This window comes from Apteryx rowi, unplaced genomic scaffold (genome assembly GCF_003343035.1).
Source record: "Apteryx rowi isolate R43461 unplaced genomic scaffold, aptRow1 scaffold_23, whole genome shotgun sequence".
Classification (NCBI taxonomy): Eukaryota; Metazoa; Chordata; class Aves; order Apterygiformes; family Apterygidae; genus Apteryx; species Apteryx rowi.
In genome coordinates this window covers 3,069,288-3,093,392 of record NW_020448641.1, presented here as the reverse complement: position 1 = coordinate 3,093,392, position 24,105 = coordinate 3,069,288, and the positions used below count along the sequence as shown (strand labels likewise).

Sequence of the window (24,105 nt, the reverse complement as noted above, 5' to 3'; positions counted from 1 at the left end):
TTCTCTTGTTTACCATAGTGACCTGTGGAATTGCCTGAATAATATAAATGTTGCTACTATACTGTGAAATGTCACAGAAAATTAAGCTTAAATTAGAAGAGCCGTAAGAAATGGCCAGACTACTGTCAGCAGGGCTGTTTGTATTGAATCCTTCCTGCTCTTCGAGGCGGAGGGAGTGAGAACATCGACTCTAACGGGGTTTTCGTTTGGATAACATGCAAATGTAAAACGAGCCCTGTCTTTATTTTGACGTTGATTAGAAACTCCTGCAGTTTCTGGTGGAAATTCCTGTCTGTAACCAGTACGTAACCTTGTCCAAAACTGGAAATTGGGAAATGCAGTTGCACATCAGCAATTGCTGTCCCCGTAGAGCCTGCTCGCCGTATCCGCGGTCCGTGCTGCTCTGGGAGCTTGGTAGCAGGGCAGCCCTAGCGGCACGGCCRGGTGGCTTCTGCGGTGACGAACCAAAGGTAGAAATGCAAAAGCCTTCCCAAAGAGCCTTCCCTTCCTGAACGTTCCTTTTTTAATCCAAGGATATCTAATCTGTGTCTTTCTATCAATTAAAATTTGATTGCACGCATTTCTGATGTTGCTTTCAAGCTCTCCAAGCCCCTCAATAAAACAGTTGTGCTAAATAGTTTATATCACAACAGTCAAATGAGAAGCACCAAAAATAGAATAATTTGTCTTAAGCAAYGACAGCCAAAAATGGCCGTTTCTTTTAGGAGTATATTCATCTAGCAAGATCACCTATCTTGTATGAAGAGGAGGTTCATTTAAAAGATGCATAATATCCCCATGATTTGTCACAGTGATACCTTACTGCAGCATATTAGAACATAATTTGGTTGCTGCAGAGACAATATCCATTATACCGCAGCCTATCACAATTATTGAAATTACTTTAGTGTGATCATTCTTAACATAGGATGACAGTTTTATCTTAAAAAAAACTTATCATTGTCTTTGTGAATYCTAAATTTTGGAGCAGGGAAGATCCTTCATCTGGTCTGCATCATCCTAATCATAGTTTATTTACAGGGTATTCAACATTAATCATGTTGAATAACTGTGACTGTTACTGATTGCATCAACTAGCATCACGGCTTACAAATGGGTTCAGCCATGAGTATAATTTTGTGGTACAGGACCCATGGACTTGAAGCCCAAAATACATTTGGAAATTTCTTGTCTTTTTTCCTGCAGCCCCCTGCGGGGCGGTCGAGTCAAGCCGCCCAGGTCGGTGCCGACCCCCTTAGGCTGGATTTGTAGCTGGGCTGGATTTAGCAGCGTAGGCGGCAGCTGAGAGGCGACCTCTGCGTTGCTTTGGCTCGGGCGGGCGGGGGTACCCGCTGCCTTTCGGGTGGTGCCATCCCCGGGCCGCTCTGCGCGGGAGAAGAGCGTCGCAGGCGCGGTGAGAACGTCCAGCGCAGAAGCCGGTCGGAAGAGAAGACGCCTTGCTCTAGTGTTTGTGTCTCAGCTGGATTCTCTTCTACCTTCATAAATTTATATCCGCTGTTTGGTGACTTCTGTTTGCTCGAGAAAGTTCTGCTTTTTTCCGTGTCATTTAACTAACCCTCAGTGCTGTAACAGATATGTCTTTCATTTTGAGAGTACTTCAGATGATGATAATAATAATTATAGTTAAATTAGCTTCCTAACAATGATATGAAGCAAGTAAGACATGATTTTGTATTGGGAAATCTAAAATAAACAAGATAAAAGGCTTTCCCTAGGGCAGGGAAGGCAGTTTAGTTTCAGGTTCGTGTTAGTGTCCGGAACTTTATTATTCCAAACTGCTGAGATTATACCAAGGTCACGGCGCTTTCTGTTCACGTGTGTGTGTGTGTGTGTGTGTGTGTGTGACACCCCATTTCTGAGGACTCTTGGTTTATGTGTCTCTCACTCTTGGATGGCGCGGAGAGAGAGAGGTTCAGGCTCGAGTGAGATGCTTTTGTATCAGTAATTCCCAAAACGCTGAAGCACTTGATGAGGATTTTGGAAAAGTACAGATGAAATCAATGTGCATGTTTATGAATACCTCTGTTCACTTAGTGGAGCTGGAAGCCCCAAATAAGCAGCAGATAATGGCATAGCTACTTAGGTTAGAGCAAAGATTTCTGGTATACACATGAAATTTGGAAATAAGCTATTTTAAATTAAGTTTCATTCTGTGGTGGAAGATTCCAGTTTACAGTAGGGGGCGGGAGGGGTGGAGGAGAGGTCTTTCCATGGAGAAGTATCTCTAAATAGTAATGGCAGTCGAATTGTCTAGGCAGAGGCGCTGCCTTTCGCCAGGCCCTGGCTAAAGGCTAAACCTGGGCAGTGTGGACAGTACGGCAACATGAATACATAACAGTGTATATATGCTTAGGGGAGCAGCACAAAGAAAGCAAGCAAAATGCCAGAGAGAAAAATGCTGAGTCCATGACAGTCGACTTTTCCCCCATTTTTTTTAAACCCTCTAGCTTGCTGTGGCTTATACCTTGTTATATTGCTGTGGTTTAAATCTTTGCTAGCATGATCTCCTCGTCAGGCCAACGTGCAATAAAACCGCTCGGTGCTAACCCGGAGAAGAAAGTGCCCGTGCATGCAGTAAAGGAGACAGGGATGCATGCAATAAAGGAGACAGGGATGCATGCAGTAAAGGAGACAGGGATGCATGCAGTAAAGGAAACAGGGATGCATGCAATAAAGGANTAAAGGAGACAGGGATGCATGCAGTAAAGGAAACAGGGATGCATGCAATAAAGGAGACAGGGATGCATGCAGTAAAGGAAACAGGGATGCATGCAGTAAAGGAGACAGGGATGCATGCAGTAAAGGAGACAGGGATGCATGCTGTAGTTAGCCCATGGAAAACTCTCCGAACGTGCGCTGTGGACGAAGGTTGCTAATCACCTCGCTGCCCTATTCGCTGTGCCCAGTGGGGTGACCTGTCGGCTGCCCAGGTAAGCAGCACTCTTCGCCTGGAGAAGTAAGAACAAAGGCTGAGAAAGTGTGATTGAATACATTTAAGGATAGCAGGTAGATCCTCGGAACGACAAATGATGCCAGTCCAAATTCCCGTATCTTTTTAGACAGTGTAAAAATATCAAAGCGCATCTCTGTGCTTTCCTGTGAGTTCACAGCTTTCAAGTCTAGCTCAAAGCTTGCTCCTCTCTGTGTGGAGTTCTCTGGGAATTGCTCCTCGTGGAAGGATGGATGCGTAGGCACGCTGGACCTTGTTTATTCTGCATCTCTTTCCATCTCCTTTCCAAAGCATCCTGATATGAGACATGAGTGATGTGAAAGGCTTTGAAGACCACCCGTTGATAATTGCAATAAAAATAAAGAATTCTAAATCCCAGAATCCTTCTGTTCAGCTTTTATAGCTCATATTAAGTGCTGAAGGCATGCAAAATTCTATAAAAATAGATTTTTGTGTGGCCTTTCCTTAAATATTTTTTCCCTACTTGAATGCTAACCAACACCCATATATACTGGGTTTGTATATGACATTAGCATTATTAGATGTGTAAAATAGGATACCTGAAATGATTTTATTAATGGCAATTCTCTAGATTTTCAGTGAAATCATTTTTAACATTGGAGGGGGAAAAAAAGGGTGGGGAAAGGCAACGGCATTTAGGAAAACCAAAAATAAATGGACTGACCTCCAGAAATCTTAAGCACGTAATTTCATTTGAAGGGCATGGTATTCAACACTGAAAACATACAGAGCTTTTTAAGTGATTTTTTTTTATTAAATTGGACTTTCCTTCAAAAAAAGTCCTAGAAAAATGATAAATGGAGTTATTAAAATATTTCATTAATTTTTGCTTGCCTTTTATGAAAGTTAGTGCAAAGCACTTTCCAAATAGGGAACGTTTTGTGTGTTATAGTCATGCATTTCATTAAGTTTTTAATAAATAAGCCTTTTGCAAAATGAACTGTAGTTAAACTATCGTGATCTAGTATACAATTTCTGATCTCTGTGAAGGTAACTTTACTTTTTTTTTTTTTTAATAACCTATCTCTGTATTTACACCTCTCTGATCAGTACTCCTGAAACTAAGTAGCTTGTTTACCTGTGAGCTTGAGGGCTTAGTAATCTATTGACCTCTAATATTTTTTATATATATATATATATATATATAAATATAATATTATCTGTGTTATATATGTAATACTTATAGCAGCTAAAGAAGTTTCCCTGTATTCAGAGGTTCCCCCACATACACATTATGTGGGAATATAGAAACACGGTCTTGTTCCTTTGGAATTCGTTTTGAAGTGGGAAGACGGCACTAGGAAAGATCAGAGATCRTCGGAGAACTGCTACAGCACAAAAAGCAGTTGGAGCAGAGCTGGTTGCGTATTTGTACCTTGCTGCGGCTCACTGGGATCGGAAAGGATCTGCTGGTTCTTCATTTTTCCAGGCAAACGAAATGAGAGCTGCTGTCCGAAACGGGGCAGAAGGTGGCTGTAGATTTTGTTCTTCTTCTAGCAGTAAGTGACCTCTGAATGCAGWGTGTTGCGCTCGAGTGTGAAATGCAGTAGTGACTACTGCAGTGTTTGCCAGTTTTTATTTTTGTTTAGATAATTAGCACATCAGACATTCATATAAATGTTTAATGATGTTTACCCCAAATCCTTGAAATCAGTAAGACTGCATATCAAATAAGGCAATATTCTTATACCGATGACCTGAACATACATTGTCGGCAGCCACTCGTGCCTTGATTCCTTGCTTAATTCATCCACACATTAAAGCCTCRTGTGGGCTGCAGTTGTCCTCAAAACTGCCTGCAGTTTTTGAAGAGCTGCAAATGTTACGCTGATGGAGACGTTTGAGCTCTGCAGTATGTAGAAACTAGGTGGATAATGAGTATTTTTGATAATGGTTGCACTAAATACRCTTAAATAACAGTGAAGGCTAGGGCGGTTCTGACATGAAGAAGTTTGGAAACCTTTGGCACTAGGCTTTCATTGAAACACCTTGCTAAGAGCTGCCTTCCAAAACAGGACTTCTGAATGTTGTCCTAATCGCAGTACTTGGGTATGGCCGTTTTTATGAGTAGTGCTTGAACTAGGCTTTTCTATAAAGTATAAAGCAGGAAGCTGAAGTTTCCTTATTAATTGCAAGTGCTTTTGTCTCCCAAAAATGCATCTCAGGAAAATTTTGTGTATCGATTTGCCTTGTTTGCCAGCTAGGAGTGGTGATAAATATTTCTTAGAGCAGATCAATGTGGAACTGTACCCCCTCGCATTTTCTCTTTTGTACAAAACGCCCGATTTCCGTCGCTTTTGAGGGCAGAAGCGGCTTGGGGGGCTCGGAGGCTGCGGGAAGCGGCATGGGGTGCCCGGCCCACCACCGCCGAGATGTTTATATCCAATTATTTACGGAAGAGGGCGTGTTTTGTCCAGTTTGAGCAAAGTTTGGCAGATCACAACACCTTGGTGGGTCTTGATTTACAGCAGATGCCTCCGTCATCAGGTTTGGAGCAGCGGGGGAAAAAATCTTTATCACTGACGCTGTTACGGATGCGAGCTTCTGTTGCCCGGAGAAAAGCTCCCATGTTTTATTCCTTCCATTTGCTTGTATTCAGGGAGGCAGGACGTGGCCTAAGGAGTTCAAAAGCAGCATGCAGCCGAGGAGGGAAAAAAYGTGATAAACGTTCACGTCTGCTGCTTGTTTACATTCTGCGGCTGTACCTGGGAAACACTTTTGCTCTTAAGGAGTTACTGAATTTACGGTCAGATTTCAGAAGAAGAAATGTTTGCTTTGATACTATGGGAACTATGTGTTTGTGTTAAATATATGTTCACGGTTGGGTTGGCTTTTGGAGGGGGGGGAGGAGGGAATTCTCCTGTCCTTGTTCATGTGATGATACAGATAGATGCCTTGCTATTAGAAGCTTAAGGAATTTGTGTCAAAATCGTTTTAAACGCTGCCCGGGCTGATACAGCAAAATAATAGCTGTGATTCCAGTCTGCTGCGCCCTGAGCAGCGGAGAGCGCGGGAGCATGATGTTCTCCCCGACGCCGGGAAGAGCCGGTTAGCAGAAATGAGTTTTTATGCTTCTGGGGAACTGAATTACGCTCGTACAGAGCGATTTCAGTTCGTGGCTTGGGCGTATTTTGCTGTTTGGTCTTAACCTTTGTAATGTGTTTTATGCTTAGAGCAGTGTGATATAACCAGAATTATTGGCTGGTGCATTTTAACCATTAGTTAATGATGAGATGTTCTCCACTAGATTGTTGTTGCATTAATGAAAAAGTAATTTTTACATTGCTAAACATAGCATCGTATTATTTAACATCTGTATTGACCCATACTTTAAAACTAGAGTTTCTCATATAAAAGTCTCTGTTTTGGTAATTTGAAAAATGAAACATTTGTGACCAGATAGTTGAAGAGTTGCAGAGGAGAAACCGAACGGATTCTCTTTTTGTGAAGTCTCCTTCAGAGCAGTCAGTGCTGGGAGATCCTCCGCCTTATTCTCTGCTGGATCATCATTTTCCTGAATATTTTATTTAAGGGAGCAAACATGTCTGCAGAAACCACTCATTTTGCATTTAGTAGGTAACTCATCTTTTAAGGAAAGTTTGTGTAGCAGCCAAGATTCTTAAAACCAGTTACTGAAACGTTGACATTTGCTACWTTTTAAAGATGATTTTTATCTTATGGTTTCAAGAGTCCTGAATTAGTGAAAATGTCATTAGTGACTTTTAGAAATTATAACTGATTTTTTTTTTATTATTTTTTTTAATGTGTCTTGTAAGCAAAGAGAAAACCTGCTTCGTGTTTATATCCTTGCAAACTGGCAAGTAATTGCGAGGGATCCATTTCACGTGTATTTTGAACAAAATAAATTACATGAAAACATTGTGAAACCCAAAACCTAGTGAGTTCTTTGTAACTTTTGGGTCTTTTTCTGTATCTTTTAGCTGCTTAGTAGTTTTAAGAGAATATAAGAAAATTTTAGTGAAAAATAAATGTGACTTACGGGTTTTCATCTGCTCCTGATCGTCCTAATAAGGAAACAGTAATGAACCATTCCTTAACTTTGTGCGGTTTTGATTTCTGCTAGATTTTCTCACTGTACACAAAGAGCTGAACATTCCCAACTTAGAGATTTCTCTGGAGGAGAGTGGACAAGGCAATTTAAAATAGGATGTTTTTAGCCGTGAGGAAAAAAGCGTTGGCTTAAACTGCTTGCCCAATGCATTAAATGCCCTTCCCTCCTTGTATGCAGGAATTTCTCAGTCACTCTGCGAATACTTCATTTCCAGGACTTGTTTCAAAGCTTTGCGAGTAAGGAAGTGTGAAAACAAACCTTGACACTCTTTCAGTGCATAAATAGCTATTAATTGCAGAGGGCACCAGCGAGCCCCCTGCGTGGCCCTTGCAGTGCTTGCTGTGTAAATGTGGGTTCGCAATTACTACCACAGTAAGACTGAAATTGATTTTTTAGACACTTCGATTTTTTTTCTTTGTATTGCTTGGAGCGATGTGCCACGGCAGATGACAACAGTCTCGGAATCCGGCTAAACATTAAATATCAGCCTAGGATTAAAATTTAATAATGTTGTTAGCTATTGCTAAATAGTTAATGGGCTGTGCTGAAAGCACCTACTATACAAATATTGCCTGTAAACAGTTACAAAATTTTATTAGCATTGTAATTAAGAGCATGCTGGCTGCGAATGATACCTCACTCAATGCAAGGGAAATTATGAAAAGTAAACACATGACCCGTAGTACGCTCTTCCTYGTATTTATTAGATTTTCCTAACCAGCAGCGGCTTGAACGCTTTGGAGCGAGTGGGGGTCGGAAGATAAATTTTGCCATGGCGATGCACGTGTCTTTGGGCAGGTATAACGCAGTGGGGGCTTCAAGGAACGATACAGTATCAAAGAAAAAAAGCTGTTTCGTTATGAAGGTGATACTGAGCTGAGAACATTTCATTATTTTATGTAGGGAAAAAGGAAAAAAATGTTGATTAGCTTGTGAAGGACCTCGAAACTTTCTGCTGAGCTCCCCTTTTGGTGCGCAGCCTAAGCTGCCATTGCGACATGTAACAAGTTTCTGTAGTTGTTTTTTTTTAACTAACATTTAAATGTGCTAAAAAATTCTCTCGCATTCATGTTTCATTTGTGTTATTCTAAGCTTGTTTATTTTTCCGTATTTATTTGTCCAGCAAACACTGCAGTTTTTAAAAAGCTTTCACGTCTTCCTTTTCATGCTTCGTGTGGAAGTTGAATGTTTGACTGTCGCACATTAAACTTTCATGTGTCCCCTCTAATTCGCGCCGTCCGAATTAATAAGATATTCTTCTGCAATTATCTCCCTCTTCCGTGACTCATCATTTCCCCTGGCTTATGGGGACAGTCATAGCAATTCCCCCGGGAATTGGTGTGCTGCTGCAAAAAGGGGATTATGGTCTCCGGGCAGGAGCTAGAGAGGCTGGAGGAGGACGAGAGGGCTCGTGTCTACAGACATCGATCGTCAGTGACGAGCCGGTCAAGAGGAAAAGGGGGTCACGGGCAGGCGGGAAGGAAATTGCACCGAAATCTTTCTGCATCKCTAGCAGTTACTATATCTAAAAAATGCAAATTAAATTCATTTAAAAGTTTAACAGTTGCTCCCCATTCTTTTTTTTTTTTTTCATATAGGAGGTTAACAGTAATTAACAGTAATTTCTTCAGCTGTGAAATTCATCTTCTGACTGTTGCAGCTGTATTCATTAACTTAGATTACTTATCAACCAGAGTTAGATAAACGTAGAAATGTGGTCAAAGCTATTAGATACAGAAACTACTTTCTTACAAAAAAGCAGAAGCTGTAAGTTTGCTGACGGATTAAGTGAAAAGGACTGGATTTGCAAAGGTACAGTTGACATTTTTATGTGAAGAAAGTTAAGTATACATTTCTGTGCTTGCAAAAACAATGGAATTTACAGATTATTTRAGTAAATGATGACCTGTAAGAAGGTACATTGCGCAGAACAAAGGTTGTCTTCCCTTCTCCTGAGCATTTATGAACCATCTGCAGAACCTTATATGAAATGATGGGCTGAATTATACCTTGAGCCTAGTCTTAAATGGCCAATTTAAAAAAGTGAAAATTCTGACTTTTGCAGCAATGAAACATCACCTTGATTGATCAGTAACATCGCTGGGGGAAATAGGACTGCCTATGGGTTACTGGATATTTTYGTAAAGGAGCAAGCCCTTTTTACAGCATCTGTTACATAGAGTGCTTGTTATACGGTGTTTTGACAATTAACATTTTGCCTTTCCTTTTTTCTTGAGATTTTCCAGTCTTATTTACATTTCRTAGTAGCAAACATTATCTTTTATACAGCCGCTGCTTCTATTCTTGTTATAGCACTCTATAATAAAGTTCTTTGGATGTCCTGCAGCAATGGCCCAGGTCGCCTTTCCCTCTTCTATTTATACCGTTAGCATATGCCGAAAAACTCTCATCAGGTAYGTTTGCCTGGTGTAGAAAAAACGATGCTCTAGCAAAGACAAAATCAGTCGTGTAGGAGTTCAGATCTACTGAACTCCCGTTACACAGGAGGAGAGCAGACTCGAGGAATTTATCTGGTGGAGGTCTGGGGATCACAGCGTAAAGAAGGTGGCTCATCGTGCACACAGAAAAACGAATGTCGTTTTGAGTTTGATCTCAGTTACTTGGACTGATATAGCAACAAATACTTAGATTGCAAATAATAAGAATAGAAAGAACAGAAAATTCCTGCGTGGTCCGTCACACTATCCATGAAATGGAGTTACCTTGAAAACAAGACAGAAATAGGTATTTACTATTTTATCTAACTGTATATAGAATCGAAAAACATACCAAATTTGTTTTCTGAGTAATTCTGTTAACTTTTTCCAACAGTTCTTTTCTTCATTAAATATCAGAAAGGGTATGGACTGTACTACTGTAGCCAATCAACCTGGTTTTAGCAGATAGTTTTAGAAGTGGTCTGAACAAGTAGAATTTGCTATTTATCATGTTGGAACTTTTAGTAGCAATTGCAGTGTCTTTTCATATAATATAGTTTTGGGTTACTTCCTATGATATTTCCACGTTCCAGAATGGAAGATTAAAACTACTTTTTGTCATTTTTTTTCTCGTGGTTTGAGAGAGAGATATTCAATACTGTTATCCTATTTTTGTATCCGTTACTGCTTTTTCTTTCCTCTTTTCTAAGCATCGCCGTATCTGAACATACCACTTAATGAAATTAAAACTTGGGGTTTGAGTGTGATGCTCACTCTRATTGCTTTTAAGGCATTTCTTCCCTGAACTTAGTATTGACTTTCCAAATGCAAATACTGAAATTGTATTACATTTTTGGCAATAGTATCTGTTGCCTTCCAAAGCCTTTAATGCCTGAGCAATTTTTATATGAAGGATATGTTGCAAAATCTTCAGTGAAGAGGCTGGTAAAGCCATGAAACCAGTAAATAGAAACTTTTAAAGAAGCAGGCTTTCAAATGTGCTTTTGATTTTCTCAGCAGAATTTTACATATCCATTAGCGCATTTGAATGATAGAATTATGTCCACTGCATTACTCAATGTTCTCTAACAATATTATGCTTTGATAACAAGTATTAAGTTGCCCTGTCCTAAATCATTGATTTGTTTATATTTCTATTTTACAGGGAAGCTTTGTTGCATGCATGACTGCCATTTTAAGGCAGATGGAAGACTATCATTACGCTCATTTAATCAAGACTTTTGGAAAGATGAGGTCAGATGTTGTGGTAAGTTTAACGTTACCTCTTCATAGCATATTTTAGTTCATGGGTTTTCTTCCTGTTATTATTTGTTAATTACACTTACAAAATGTAAACAAAATGTGTTTCAAATTACATGATACARTATGAGAACAATTATTAAAGCACTATTACTTTTTCCATTTTCTGAATTTGTAAAGGGCAGTCTTAACCTTCCTGCGTTATGTAGGAATGCAGTTCATCTCTGGAACTGTTTAATATTTGAAAGCAAGCTCTGAGATACTGGATTTAAGGTAATTAAAAGAAAGTATTAGGAAATAGCAATGCCAAGTTTTAATAACAACTGTTTTGTTTAGGAAAAAGAAAAAAGGGAAGCTTTCTTGTGGAAAGAAATTTCTATTATTAAATCTTCCAGATGTCCCAATTTTCTTCATTTGTTTAAATAGCTTTTACTTATAGAACCACTAGCTTTAAAAATTGTACAAAACATTTTAACCTTAAACATGCCCTCGGTTGTTAAAAAAAGCCATAATAATTGAAATTCATCTCCTCAGAATCGTTCAGTAGCCTAACTAAGCCTACAACGCGGCTTAATTAGAGCATAATAGAAAAGAGTTTATAGCTAAGGAGATAACTCTCTAATGACCTGGAACTATCATTGCCATATGGCAAGAGCATGCTGAAAAGTAGCTACCAAACTCGCTGGCTGAGATCCATCAATTAGCGGCTGACCTGAAGCCTGATCAGCTGTATTGCATTACCCAGACTGTTACTAGGGATTCTCCTAGGCGTTTTAAGCAGTTTGCATCTGTATTTTAATCTTCGAGATGGCCGTTGTTTAGATATCCTTCCTTCTTCCAATTCCCAAACCCAACCAAACAAAAAACCATGGTCTTCTATTTGCATAATTTCTTCATGTTTGGACTTTCCACTTTTGCCTTTTGTCTTTGATATTTTCCTCTTATTTCTGCTTATATTCTGTAAGATTTGAGCTCTTTGCCCTGTGCCAGGTTTCGGATAAGGTGCTARAGCCTCTCTTGTTCAATGTATTTGTGCCTGCTCTAGAAGAGAAGGTCTTAAGGAAAAAGCTGGCAATAGAGGTGGTTTGGGACAAGGAGGACAAAGTCTAGCTGCGAAGAGCTGCAGCAGGACAACACAACACTGAAAGGGTTGATGGGTGCAAAAAAATGACCAGTGACATGCCATAGGTGGTAAATCTAAAGTGATGCCTACAGGGAAAAAACCAACCCTCGTTTTACATATGCAGTCATGAACCCGGGGTTGAATCTCAGGTATTTGGAAATGTAATCGAACCCTGGGTTATCGTAGCTATTTTTGTGCTTAGTCTATGAAAGAAGGCARAAAGGAACTTGGGTGTTTGTAATTATTAGGAAAAGAGAAACAAACAGAAAATAATGTTATGCCACTTTATACATCAGTGGTTCACTCGCATCTAAATTACTGCATCCAGTTTTCGTTGAAAAAAGATGTTGTAAAATGAAGAAAGTAGAGAGAAGGGTCAGGGATGAAACCTTAAGGACTGATCCCTTTAAATAACTAAAACTGGGACTCTTCAACCTGAARAATTGTTCATTGTCTCTGTCAATACAAAGGGAAAACAAAATATAGCTCTCAGGCGGCAGGCTGTGAACAAGCACGACTAAATGGTTCTCGCACAATAAATAGTTATATTAGAACTTTTTGGTACTAGATACTGCAGATACTAAAAGTTTATGTGGATTCAAAAAGTAGCTGCACAGATTCATGCATGAGAACCTCTTCAAAAAGAGTTAAATACAAAAATACTCTTTTGACTTCAGAAGTTCCTGAATCAAAAATAGCTGAATGTTGAGAGAAGCATCACCGTCTTCTCACCCTGTATCTTCTTGTATTGTTCTGCTTACCCTGTATAGTCATCCTTAGGCCTTCCATAACCTTCTGCTGTGGACTGATTTCGGAGACAGCAAAGCCGACCTGATAGACCCGTGGGCTGCTGTAGGCTTACGCTCACATGTTGTGTAGCGGAYGCTCTTTGGGCATGCCTCTGCCTTYGCTGTTGACTTGGGCTAACCTCAGGTAGCGTGGATTCGGGCTCTGGAGGCACAGAGTGCCTACAAAGGCCTTGGTCTGTAGGTCTGGACTTTGAACTTAGATTATGGGATCAACCTCTAAAGCACAGGCAAGCGCGTGGCAAACCTGCAAGATAAAAACAGCCCYGTCTTTGGCCGGAGCCTGGAGAAGTCCTTTGAGGAGGGTATGCCCAGAAATGGCTCCCAGGGATGACGAGGAGGGATCTTTGCCTCAGAAGTTTTCAGGAAACAGAATCTTCATTTGGGGGCTCTCCAAAAGGCGTGGAGGCTGCATGGCCTTTCTGCCCCGATTCCATAACTCGCCGGTGCCAAAGCAAATATGTGTATCCGGAGAACTCCTATCCACAGCACAGGAAGCGTTCTTCCCAGCTGGTCTGCGTCGGCTGCTCGGAAGCAGCTCCATTAATACCACTGGGTGGTTCTCCTTGTTTGATTTTCCAGTAATGATCAAATGCTCGGGAATGTGGGTAGATGCAGCTAGGAGATAATGGTTTTAGCATATCGAAGAGACATGACTGTTAAGGTTAATCAAGCCAAGCGTTTTCAGAATTTTAAAATGGTCCAAACCACGTAAACTGGCAAAATGCAAACTGACTATAGGGTTTTATATGGAAAAAGGCAAAGCGGTTTGGTCTCAAAACATGAAGTGAAAAAACGTGCAGAAAAAATTCATTATGACATTTGTGATTATTCTGACGGAATAGAAAGAGTTCATTAAAAATTTTCTCTCACTTTATGCTTTTTTGTCTAAATTTTGCCTGATGGGTGGTTCTGTAGGTCAGATCTTTCTTGGCAGTAAAAAAATGAGTATTTATGAATTTGAAATTTAGTAAATGATTTATTTATAATTACTTGTTTTAAGAGTTTGATTAATATGCTTATGCAATGCTTTGTGGTACATGGAGAATCATGTTTTGTCTTTTGTCTTGATTCCCTGTATTTTCTTCCAATTGTGTATGCTCTTGGTTCTTGTAGCTGAAATTATTCTATACCATTAAAACTTTATTTTCAGTCAGCTCTGTACTGTTTTCCCCTACTTGTTTCCACGGTTATGCCACTTAACTATGGCTCGTAGTTAGCACATACGCTAATCCAAACTTCTCTATTTGTCAGTTGCTGTAGGACTTTTTATATCTTTAACTAAAATGTACCTTTTAAATATTTTAATACTGTTGTTGATTAAATGAAAATGTATGTTAATGGGAGCTAACGTACCTAGTAGTCTGGTAAACCATTAAATGGGTAATATATTAATGGTAAATAATGGTATCTTTAATTTAAAAGTATTAGTAAAACAAATGGAGGTGTGGAAGTGTAATGGCAACACGTTGTAAATCCTGCGATAAAAGGAAACTGCAGTGGGTAAACTTTTCCTTCCATGAATAAAGTTAATTGAATCATGACTTAGGAGATAACAGAAGATAATAACTCAATAATAACACGTTGGGGTTTTTGCCTCTGTTCCTCTCCCGAGGCTTTTGGTTCCCTTCTGTCTTCAGTGCAGCAATGCTATTGCGCTGTACTGTGTGTATATAGTCCTTGATGTTATATGCTTTTCGTGGGGAAAAAGCCCCTTCCTTTAACTTCTTATGCCTTTTCCATTTCTCTTTAATCTGACAATTTCTTTGACTCTCCTGCCAGTGCCCTTTGACTCGCTCGCTCTTTAGAGCTTGGATTAAGAAGCGATTTAATTCTAACCCACAAGTCTACATATGGAGGTGGTATCTGCATCTGCCATTTCAGGGGGTTTAATCTAATCACCAAGGCATAAAGATACAGTGATTTAAAAGTGAAACYGGATTAACTCCAACAGAAATGTCTTTTTTTTTTTTTAAAGACGTGTGAATGGAAGAGCTTAAGTGGAAACTGTGGTTSCTTCTTTACATTTGAAACCTTTAAATCAAAAGCAGATACTTCTCACAACTCAGCTTGCACACATGCTCTTGCTCAACCAGGAGTTACAAGCCTGGTGTTGGAAATGCTAAAGGAAACTTTATGGCCTGTGTTATGTAGGTGTCAGTTCTTCTAGATTATTGTAGTGGTTATCTTTGACCTTAAATATCTGTGAGGAGATAAGCTGGGATGCAACAAAACCAGTCTTATAACTGCATATAAAATTTATTATTTAGGTTCAATTTTAAAAACTGTTCAGATTAAGGAATTTCTGTCAAAGAGGAGAATTTCTTATTTCCAAGCCTATTATCATCCTGACATGAAATATCACCTGAGATCGGTGAGATAATTTCTGGGGCTAAAGGGTTTCTTTCCCTCCCTCCCCCTTGTCTTTTTGGGAAACTTTATATTTAGGTGTTTGAGATGCGTGTAATATTAGTTGACAGCAAAACCTATGCTAGTGTTGTTCCACGTGAAACATTTCGTGACTGTTCCTCCTTCCTAAAAGCATTCAGGACAGTGCCGTGAAGTCGGTGAAATACGCAGAAGGGCAAGCTCCATATAGCTTTTTAGATTACTTCTGCACCCCCGTCTGTCTTTCCCCAGAAAATGTTGCACTCCTAGGACCTTTGATTTTTAGCGGCACTGTGAGAAGGTGGTTAGTATTGACAAGCTTCGGCTAATCATTGATGGCGAGTGGGTGATTATAGGGCTTAAGCAGACTCTTCTTTCTGGGATGTGACGTGAGATCTGCAGATTAGGGGCTGCACCGATGCAAGAGCTGCTTTCTCTTTCATATTGACTTCATGCATATTTTAGCAAGCTATTTTTATTAAGCTTGAAAACTTGCTGAAATTGAAATCATAGTCATTAAAAAATGTAAACGGTATATCGGTATCCCTGTGTGATGTTGAGCGGTCTGAGGGGGACGGGATTGTCTAACCCGCCTCTGTTACCACCTACCCAGCTGCAAGGCTGGGGTCGCTTTGCTTCCCTCCTGTAATTGAAGGAGACCCGTCTATTTGGGAATGCTGCTTCCCTGGGATCTCCGATGGGCTTTGTATTTGTAGCTGAAGGGAGATGAGGAGTTGCATCCCTTGCTCCTTCACTGCAGCTTTTCTAAAATCATTTTTAATGATTGGAACAGTTTGTGGTCTAAGTGCTGAGAATCTGCTGTCTAAACAGTCTCTACGGGAGCACACCATGAACTCACAGCTCCCCTTTCCACCTCCACCCCCAAAAAAGCTGCGTTTTGCTCATAATATGAGGTTAACTTGTACCAACCAGTTGCTTTTCTATAAGGAGGAAAAAACTGGAGAGAGTGCAATGTTGTAAGTACATAAAACGCAGGTAGGCATCAGAAGCTTTCTRTTTTGATGAATAATTTGATTAGTTATTACACTGCATTATTTAAAAAAACTGGGTGAAAATAGGACTATTAGAATGTAAATGTCAGTGGATTAAAATGTATAGCTGAATCGGCAAACTAGCTCAAATCATGTGTGGCACAACCTTCAGGGTCAGTAAAGATTGCAAGTCATCAACAAAGTATATGAAAATTCAGCCACYGTCGCGTGCAGCTTGATCAGCAAAGTGCGCAGAGGCTCAGCAGCTGAAGCCTGTGGCACCACAAATAAAGTATATAGGAGAATTTATTRCAGGAGATCAGGAAAGCATATGTCTGTATTCATAAAATATTAAGAAAAATAACCTGTGTGAGCTCAAATCTGCCCTCTTGGATGGGCAATGACCCTTCACATGGTACCGCTTCCACTAAAGTCTTGAATGTTGAGCTCTGAAGCAGGAGCAGTAAGAAATAAATGTTAAATAAGCAGTATGAAATAAATGCTGTGCAATGCTCGGTCAGCAAAACATGCARCGTGGTTCTTAAAAGTTCTGTAACTCTTTCACCAAAATGTGTGAGAATTAACAGTAGAGTGTGCAGCTTGAGCTCTTAAGTGAAAATACGTTTTCCTGAGCTGAGTGAAGAATGTGTTTAGAATGATTTTTGCCTTCCGCAACAGTAAGATCTCATTAACCACTAGAAGTTCTGAATGTTTCTCAATCTTTTTAGCGTCAAAGCGTCTTTTTTGATGTTGTGCTGTGATTTTTTTTTATTATTTTTTTTATTTTTGGTAAAAGTAGGCAGGAGATAATTTACTAACTTTAAAAACRTATCTTTTGTGGCTGTGGAAGTGCTGGTGCTTTGTTGGACCTCTCTGGCTCCGTTGCGACTGCACGTGCAGACGAACCAGCAGATCAAAGACATGAAGGGTGTTTTCCCACGGTAGCTGCAGGAGGTTAGACATCCGACRCCAGGCGTCCTCGCGCTCAGCTCCCACCTCTCCCGGCCTCTCCTGTGCCGGCTTTGGACTCTCCTTGTTTGTGGAGCCGCAGGCTGAAAGCAACGCTTATGGCATTAACAAGGGAAAGCCGAATGTCCTGGAAACGGGCGTTTCTTTGGGATCCCTACGTTGTGTCCTCAGGATCTGCGCGGCTCCCTCATTCATACCAGTTGTGAATTTAGGAGCCAGGAAAAACATTTTTAAAGAACAATGARTCAAAAGAGAAAATCCGACAGAGATGCTGGCTCTCATGTATGAAGAAATACTTATGAGAGCAGTGACTTCACCTTTGTTTTTCATCCAAAAGGTTATGTAAAAAACAACCTTAGTTAAAAGTCCAGTGAATGTAGTATTTTGTRGGGGAGTTTTTCCGTAGAAATTTTAAAGATAGAGGATATAAATACTGTTATTAGAAAGCTATAGCAAAAGAAAAGTATTCTAACCCTGGGCAAGAATAAAAGTTTTTATTCCTATGTGCAGTGGATCGAGGACCTTTTGCAATATATTCTTACTGGCTCCGTTTTTTTCTGAGCATTTGATATTACTTAAAACGTTAGATAGTAATTATAGATTCCCAAATTGTACAAGACGATTTACATTGTAAAGTACATGAGGTTTCTGTTCTAAAGTGATGCTTGTTTATATCTGTATGGAAATAAATTGGTTTATGCTACTAAATTAACTTTGTTCTGGGTCAGGTTTTCACTTGCAGAAGCAATTACTGCTGCTCCCCTTGGGGAGAGAGTCTCCCGTAGAGTCATGATGGCCAGCGGAGAACTGTTTTCGGCATCCGACCGAGGTCCTGTGTACTGTGGGCCGCAAGACTTACCGAATGCGTTTTTGAGCTAGAGCATATCTTTAGAAAAATRCATGATCTCGATTTCAGGGAAGGGAAATCCTGGGGAGGGCCTTGACGAGACGGGAACGCTCACCAGCTGACCCCAGCGCGTATTTTTGGTGCAACTGTAAGGTTAAATTAACGCTTTATCCTTTTTCTCTCTTTTCRTGTACCAGGATGGTTTTAACAACTTTTTACCTTAAAAAAGATACAACCTGTGTTAGACATGTTGCTATACGTATACTGCAGTACGCTGTATGCACAAAAGGGCCTGCGAGACTTGGTCCATAGTCCCGTGGTTCTTAAATTCATGTTTTTCAACAAGACTTCTTTGATAAATTGGTAATCCACTGTTGTTTCTGACTTAATACAGTCAGTTGTTTACAATGTAGGATTACTATTATTACTGTTTTTTAAAAGTTTAAATAGAATAATTGTGGAGTTTCTATACATTGTATATAAATGTGTGTTGGTTGTATTTATACATGTTGTATATGAATAATGGCTTTTTATCAAGCAGAACAATAGATGCCTTTTGAATCTAGTCATTAATAGCTGACTTCTTAATCACGTATATCTTTTGATCTAGAAGAGTGGCCTTAATTCAAATATTTTCTCTTATTTTAGGATTTTCTGATGGAAACATTCATCATGTTCAAGAATCTCATCGGGAAGAACGTCTATCCCTTCGACTGGGTTATAATGAACATGATGCAGAATAAGTAAGTACAGAGGAAAAAGCACTGAAGCTCACTGAGATGGCTGTTTCATGTTTGATCTGAAACAACAGTGTTGCTTAGAAACAGTAAAACACAATGCGGCAGCTAGGGTTGGTTTTTTTTTTTCCTTCTTCTGTGATGCAAATATTTAAAACTTGGCTTTGGAGACTGCAGTGGAGTGTTTTAGGGGATTGTTTGGGGGATCTTGGAGCACACCACGGATTCAGGGTGGCGTCGTTCAGAAAACCAAAATTTTAGTTTTCAACTGCAGATGCAGTAGGGTTATATACATACGTTATAATAATAAATATATTTCTTTGGGGATAACTGATGTGTTTTTTACATGACCTTAGAAACTAGTGGCTGTCGTATGTGGATGTTGAGTTCTACRTATAATTTCAGTGGTATTAACAGGAAAGAATTGAAAGGGCATGGATTTGAAAACCAGATTCCATCAGCCTGATAATGAAGTGACAGGCTGTGCATATTTCTAATCCCTATTTTTTTGCTCGATAATTACAGCATTGTCGTTATTTAACATGACTTTGTGTAATATATTGTTTGTGACATTTATTAAATCTGTCAGGCACATTTATGTGTACTATGATGAAAGTGTGAGGAAAAAACACTGTATTTACTAGTTGCCTAGAGAAATCTCTTATGTGCTTACTGCTAGCTACTATGGCTATAAAGTTGTCAGTGTTTACCTATATAAAATCCAGTACTATAGTTCCTGCTTTTATTATAAAATCCACTATAACTTGAATCTTGACTTCTGAAGTTCTCCTAGCCATCTAATAAAATCTGTTCTTAATAAATATGAATTAGATTCGGCCATCCTTGAATTATACCCATTGGTTGTGGATGCTCGCTTCCATGTGGCTATAGCTTGAAAAGCACCTGCTGTTCTARATAAAAAGCCCTTTGAGATTAGTTGATGAGGAAGATCTAAAGCCTATAGGGTTTCTTTTTGAAGATTTTGAAAGTGGCTCTTGTTCAAGAACTCCAACCACCTTGAGAGTTTTGCTGCAGATGCTTTGGAAACCCTCACAGCGTCTGTTATCTGGCATCCTTGCTAAAGGAGAACGCTTCTGTACTTTGCTGCATTTTTTAGAAGATTGAAATATGAGCGAGAAGATCTCTGTTTGGACACTATTAACATCAATTAGCCAGTCGCCCAGCAATGACTGTGGTGAGAAGAATCTTACAGCGGTTCTTTCCCCAGGTCTGTTGAAGATGGGCATTCCTCATATGGCGTTCATGGTATTGCCAGATAAATTCCCAGCGTTCATTTTGATGGGACTTTGACCTTGATTGCTTTCTAAATGTGGCAYTAGACATGTAAGAGCAAAAGCGTACAAAGGGACTCCCCCTCCTGCTCCTCTTTTTTTCTTGTTTTTTTTTTTCTCCCCTTAAAACACAAAGGGTGGTTCCTGTGCRTTTTCTCATTCTTCAGACTTGGAGTGTTACGACATGTGATGCAGAGGTCCTCAGTTAGGATATGGGGTTTGATTTTTCTGCTCCTTAAAAGTATTACCTTGTCTTTTTYCCGGGCTGAACATTTGAGTCCTGCAAAGGACAGAAATGGGATGTACTGTTAAAACCTTTGACTCCTCCTGAATAACTTCAGCACTCATAGATTATCTGGGTAGTATTTAAAGCTGAAAACGGTAGTGTTTTTCAGGTCTTTCTGCTGTTGATGAATATCCAAGGAAATGCTAAAGAGACTTGTTCATCTCTAATTTACAAGTTAATTTTCATTATACCAGTTCATGTTTGTCAAAGCTTCTGAATTCGTTAGTGTTTTTTATTTTTTCCTGTTGAAGTTAATGCGGTTTCCAAAAACAGAAAACAACATTTAAAAAAATTTTTTTTGTCTTTCTAGTCCATTTATTTTCAGCTCCTTAGCTTTCATTAAAGGAAGCTAAGAAATATTTAAGAACAAGTTCCATCTGCTAAAAGTAGTGTCTCATCTCCACGGAAATATCCGAGCGTGCCATTTTATGTTGCTCTTGCAAAATATTTATTTCTGCAGATTGAGTATTGTTGTGAGATGAAAAATGAGAGCCARTTTTTTAAGTGAACTAATTTTTAACTACGTGCAAACTGGGAGTTCATTTGTTTCACCGAACGGGATATATATGGTAGTTTGAGACAAAGGGAAAAAAATCTGTTTGTCTAATTTTAACTGTTTAGAAGTTAGACCCCTGTAAGCCCCCTCTGCATTCAGTGGGGAGAGCCCCTCCGAAGAGCTGGCGGCCGTTTGTCCAGCTGTAAGGGCGGTGGGACCCCAGAAGAGGTCTCCTCACCTTCCCTGTCGAGAGAGCCCGGACAGCTTCCCTCCGCGTGACCACGAGCTTCCAGGTAGCTAACAGGGCGTTAAAATGCTCGGGCTGAGATAGAGTTGTAAATGTGAGGGGAGGAGGGGAATGGAGAAAAGTGTGAATGAGTGCATTTGCAGGGAATATTCACAAATACACATTTAGTTAGACATGTACTACTTTCAGCCTTGCTTTACTAATAAGCATGCATGCTCAGCATGCATTTGTTTAAGTAACACAGAGAACCGTGCTGTGTTGCCGCGTATCATGCCAAGATGAACACAAAAACCTTCATATTCAACGAAATAATTGATACTTTTTTGCTCTTGGATGTGTGTCACTTAATATTCTATTTACAGGCTTCTCTCGTTTCAGCCTGTATAAATTGCTTAAAAACGTCCTCAGTTGTTGTAGCGAAACGACGTGTTAATCAGGCGTCAAAGATGGAGAACGTTATTTGGACGCTTTGACACTTTGAACGTTATTTGGACAGTTTGAACGGATTGATCTTGTGGGAGGCTCTGTAATCCGCTGGTTTGCTCCCAGTGTGCTCGAGAGGGCATTTGGCTGGTGGCTGCTGCTCAGACCTGGCGAGACGGGATGGTCGCAGGATGGATTCGTTAGGTGCTCTGCAACGTAAGGTGTCAGCGCGGAAGAGAAGAGAATAGCCGAGGTGACAAGATGGCTTTTCCTCTCCCTGTCAAACTGAGGTCCAAACGAGCTGCTGGCTTACAGTAAACAGCAATATCCAAGCCGCAGAGTTGGAACGAATAGTTGATGACGGGATGATAGAAGCGAATGAGGGCGAGAGCGCGGCGCGTTCTGGCTCGGGCAGGCGCTCCTGGGAGAGGAGCCGCCAGCTCTGCTGGAGGCCGAGCTTCCACCCAAAGCAGGCGCCCAACAGGCTAGTCCTGGCTCAGCCCTTCTGGAGGCGACTGAAAAGAGTATTCAAGTAGTATATAATTGATATTGAGTGGAAATGGCCATTGCTTCTGGGTTAATCTAAAAGAGAGGAAATGGTCTTCAGACGCATAAAATGCTGCAGCGGAGCAGGTGGGAACAGTCTTCTGCTCATAGCCCTGTTGTACAGGGAAGGAAATACGGGTCTTCAGCTGCACCAGGAAACACTCAAGTGAGATGCTAGGGCAAATCCGCTAGCAGTGAGCGCTCGATCGGGTTGCTTGGGGCAGCTGCAAAGTCTCCATCAGCAGGGGTATTTAAAATCAGTTAGATGAGCATCTGCCAAAGTGCTAGTTATGATTTAGGGAAAGGAGGGATGGACCGCATGATCTCTCGAGATTGCGTGCGCCCCGTCGTCCTGTCTGTCCGAGCTGCGGGATCGGGAGCCGACAGCAGGATGTGGACTTTGCGGTTGCACGTAGAAGGAGAGTTTGCTCAGCCTGAGACTTCGGTCCTCCCTGGAAACGGAGCCGCGTGCCCAAAGACGGGTCTGCAGAACTAATCCTGTGTCTTTTCCCTTTTTTCTGGCGCTTCAGTGGCTGTCTGGCGCTCAGCACTATTTCTCTGTGTTGTGCTAAGCTAGAATTATGTCTCGGTTAATTTTACCTAGCTTTTCACCTGTTGATTTTTCTTTTTCTACAGTATTTTAAACATGGTAAACTGTTAGCCAGTGGCTCCTAGCTGCATTCACGATTACAATGCCCAAAAATAAAGATGAGCTAAGGTAACTTTAAAAGCAAATGCTTCTTGCAGTTTTCAGTGTTACTGTTGGAAATTGTTAATAATTCTGTTTAGGATACTTGGGCAGTAAATTACATTTACTGTAGGATTTATATGCTTTCATATTTCAGGAAGAGTTATGCCTATGGAAGTGAAAGCTATCACTAGGTGAAAAGGAAGTGTTTTATGGGCCGAGTTGACAGCTTCTGTGATGGTTGCTTTATGGCTATCTAGCAGATACTTGAGAAGGAGATTTAGGCCTGATCTTCAGCCCCCACGCCATCTCTATCGCAGAGTTCCCTGTGATAAAGTTCGACCGTTACGTTGAATGGTTGTAAGGTGTTAGGAGGTTTTCCCGTGCTTCAGAATAGGAACTAGGAGGACTTTGGGGACAGATTCTTCATTCCAGTGATCTCTTACAGGAAAGGAACTTAGGTGTGTGTTTGTTTGTTTGTTTGTTTTTTACTATAAAAGTAGTTTTAAAAAGTTCCTTTGTTGAAGAATCACTGGGGATTTTGTCGAGTTTACTTTTTTTCTCCTTCTAAACCAGGAGGGGGTTTTAGGAATTGTTAACTTCTGTCACAAGCAGACAGCGTGGACTCTAGTTTCATCTGAAACAAATAAGGCAAAACATCACCTGAACTGCCTTATACTTTTGTAAATTAAGATCAGTGAAATACTGGTTTCACTGCTGGCATTTGAGAAAAGGTGTCGATTCCTTTTCTGGACCTTATGATATTTTAATTTGTAACTCGCACTTTCAGCTGCAGCCGTTGCAATGGTTGGTTGCCTATGAAAAAAGGATTTGATGTTTTTATCCTATTTCTTGCAACTCGTGTCCACGTTTACACAAAATACCTGCATTATTTCTGTGCTGGAAGTCTCTGCACGGGGGAAAAAAAGGGGTGAGATGCCTCTCGGCAAGAGTGAGGTTTCTTGGGCCTGCATACGTTTTCCGGAGGAAACGTGTGTTGTGTCGGTGAGGTGGTCTGGAGACCATTGCCATGGTGGAACGCGCTTGGTTTTGGAGCTCTCGGGGAAACGTAGGCTGGCCTGCTGCATGGTCGTCATACCGGTCACATGCGTCGTCTGCTCTCAGTCACATACAAGCTGAAGTTACTTCTGTGGGTAGGGGGAAGACCCTGAAATGGCTATGGCTTAACTGTAAAGCTTAAAGTAGTACGCGCTTAACTTGCTTGAGAGCTATTTGGACGTATAACCCAAAGTGAAAATAAAATTGCTTTTAAAATTATTAAGGCAATTTAGCAAAAATTTARTCTGCTTTATTCTAGACATGCAAACACACGCGCTCGTTGTTTTTAATGAATGAAGCAAGCTGAGCTCTTCATAGGTACCTAATTGACTGGTTTAGTTGTGGCAAATTCGGGGGAAGCGCAGCAGCTCCTATTCGAAGCTGCCTGATGAGGAATCTCTACAGTCCCTTTCGGCTTGGTTTTCCAGATCTTTTAATACAACC

At 40.4% G+C, this 24,105-nt stretch overlaps 1 protein-coding gene across 1 annotated transcript in view; it reads left to right on the top strand.

Annotated features, from left to right (window-relative positions):
• Positions 1-24,105, top strand: part of DOCK1 (dedicator of cytokinesis 1) — a 311,442-nt gene that overhangs the window by 169,117 nt on the left and 118,220 nt on the right. Inside the window, exons 28-29 of the mRNA XM_026065688.1 lie at positions 10,668-10,769; positions 18,536-18,630. Of these exons, the coding sequence (XP_025921473.1) occupies positions 10,668-10,769; positions 18,536-18,630 (197 nt within the window). The remainder of the gene's footprint in view (positions 1-10,667; positions 10,770-18,535; positions 18,631-24,105) is intronic.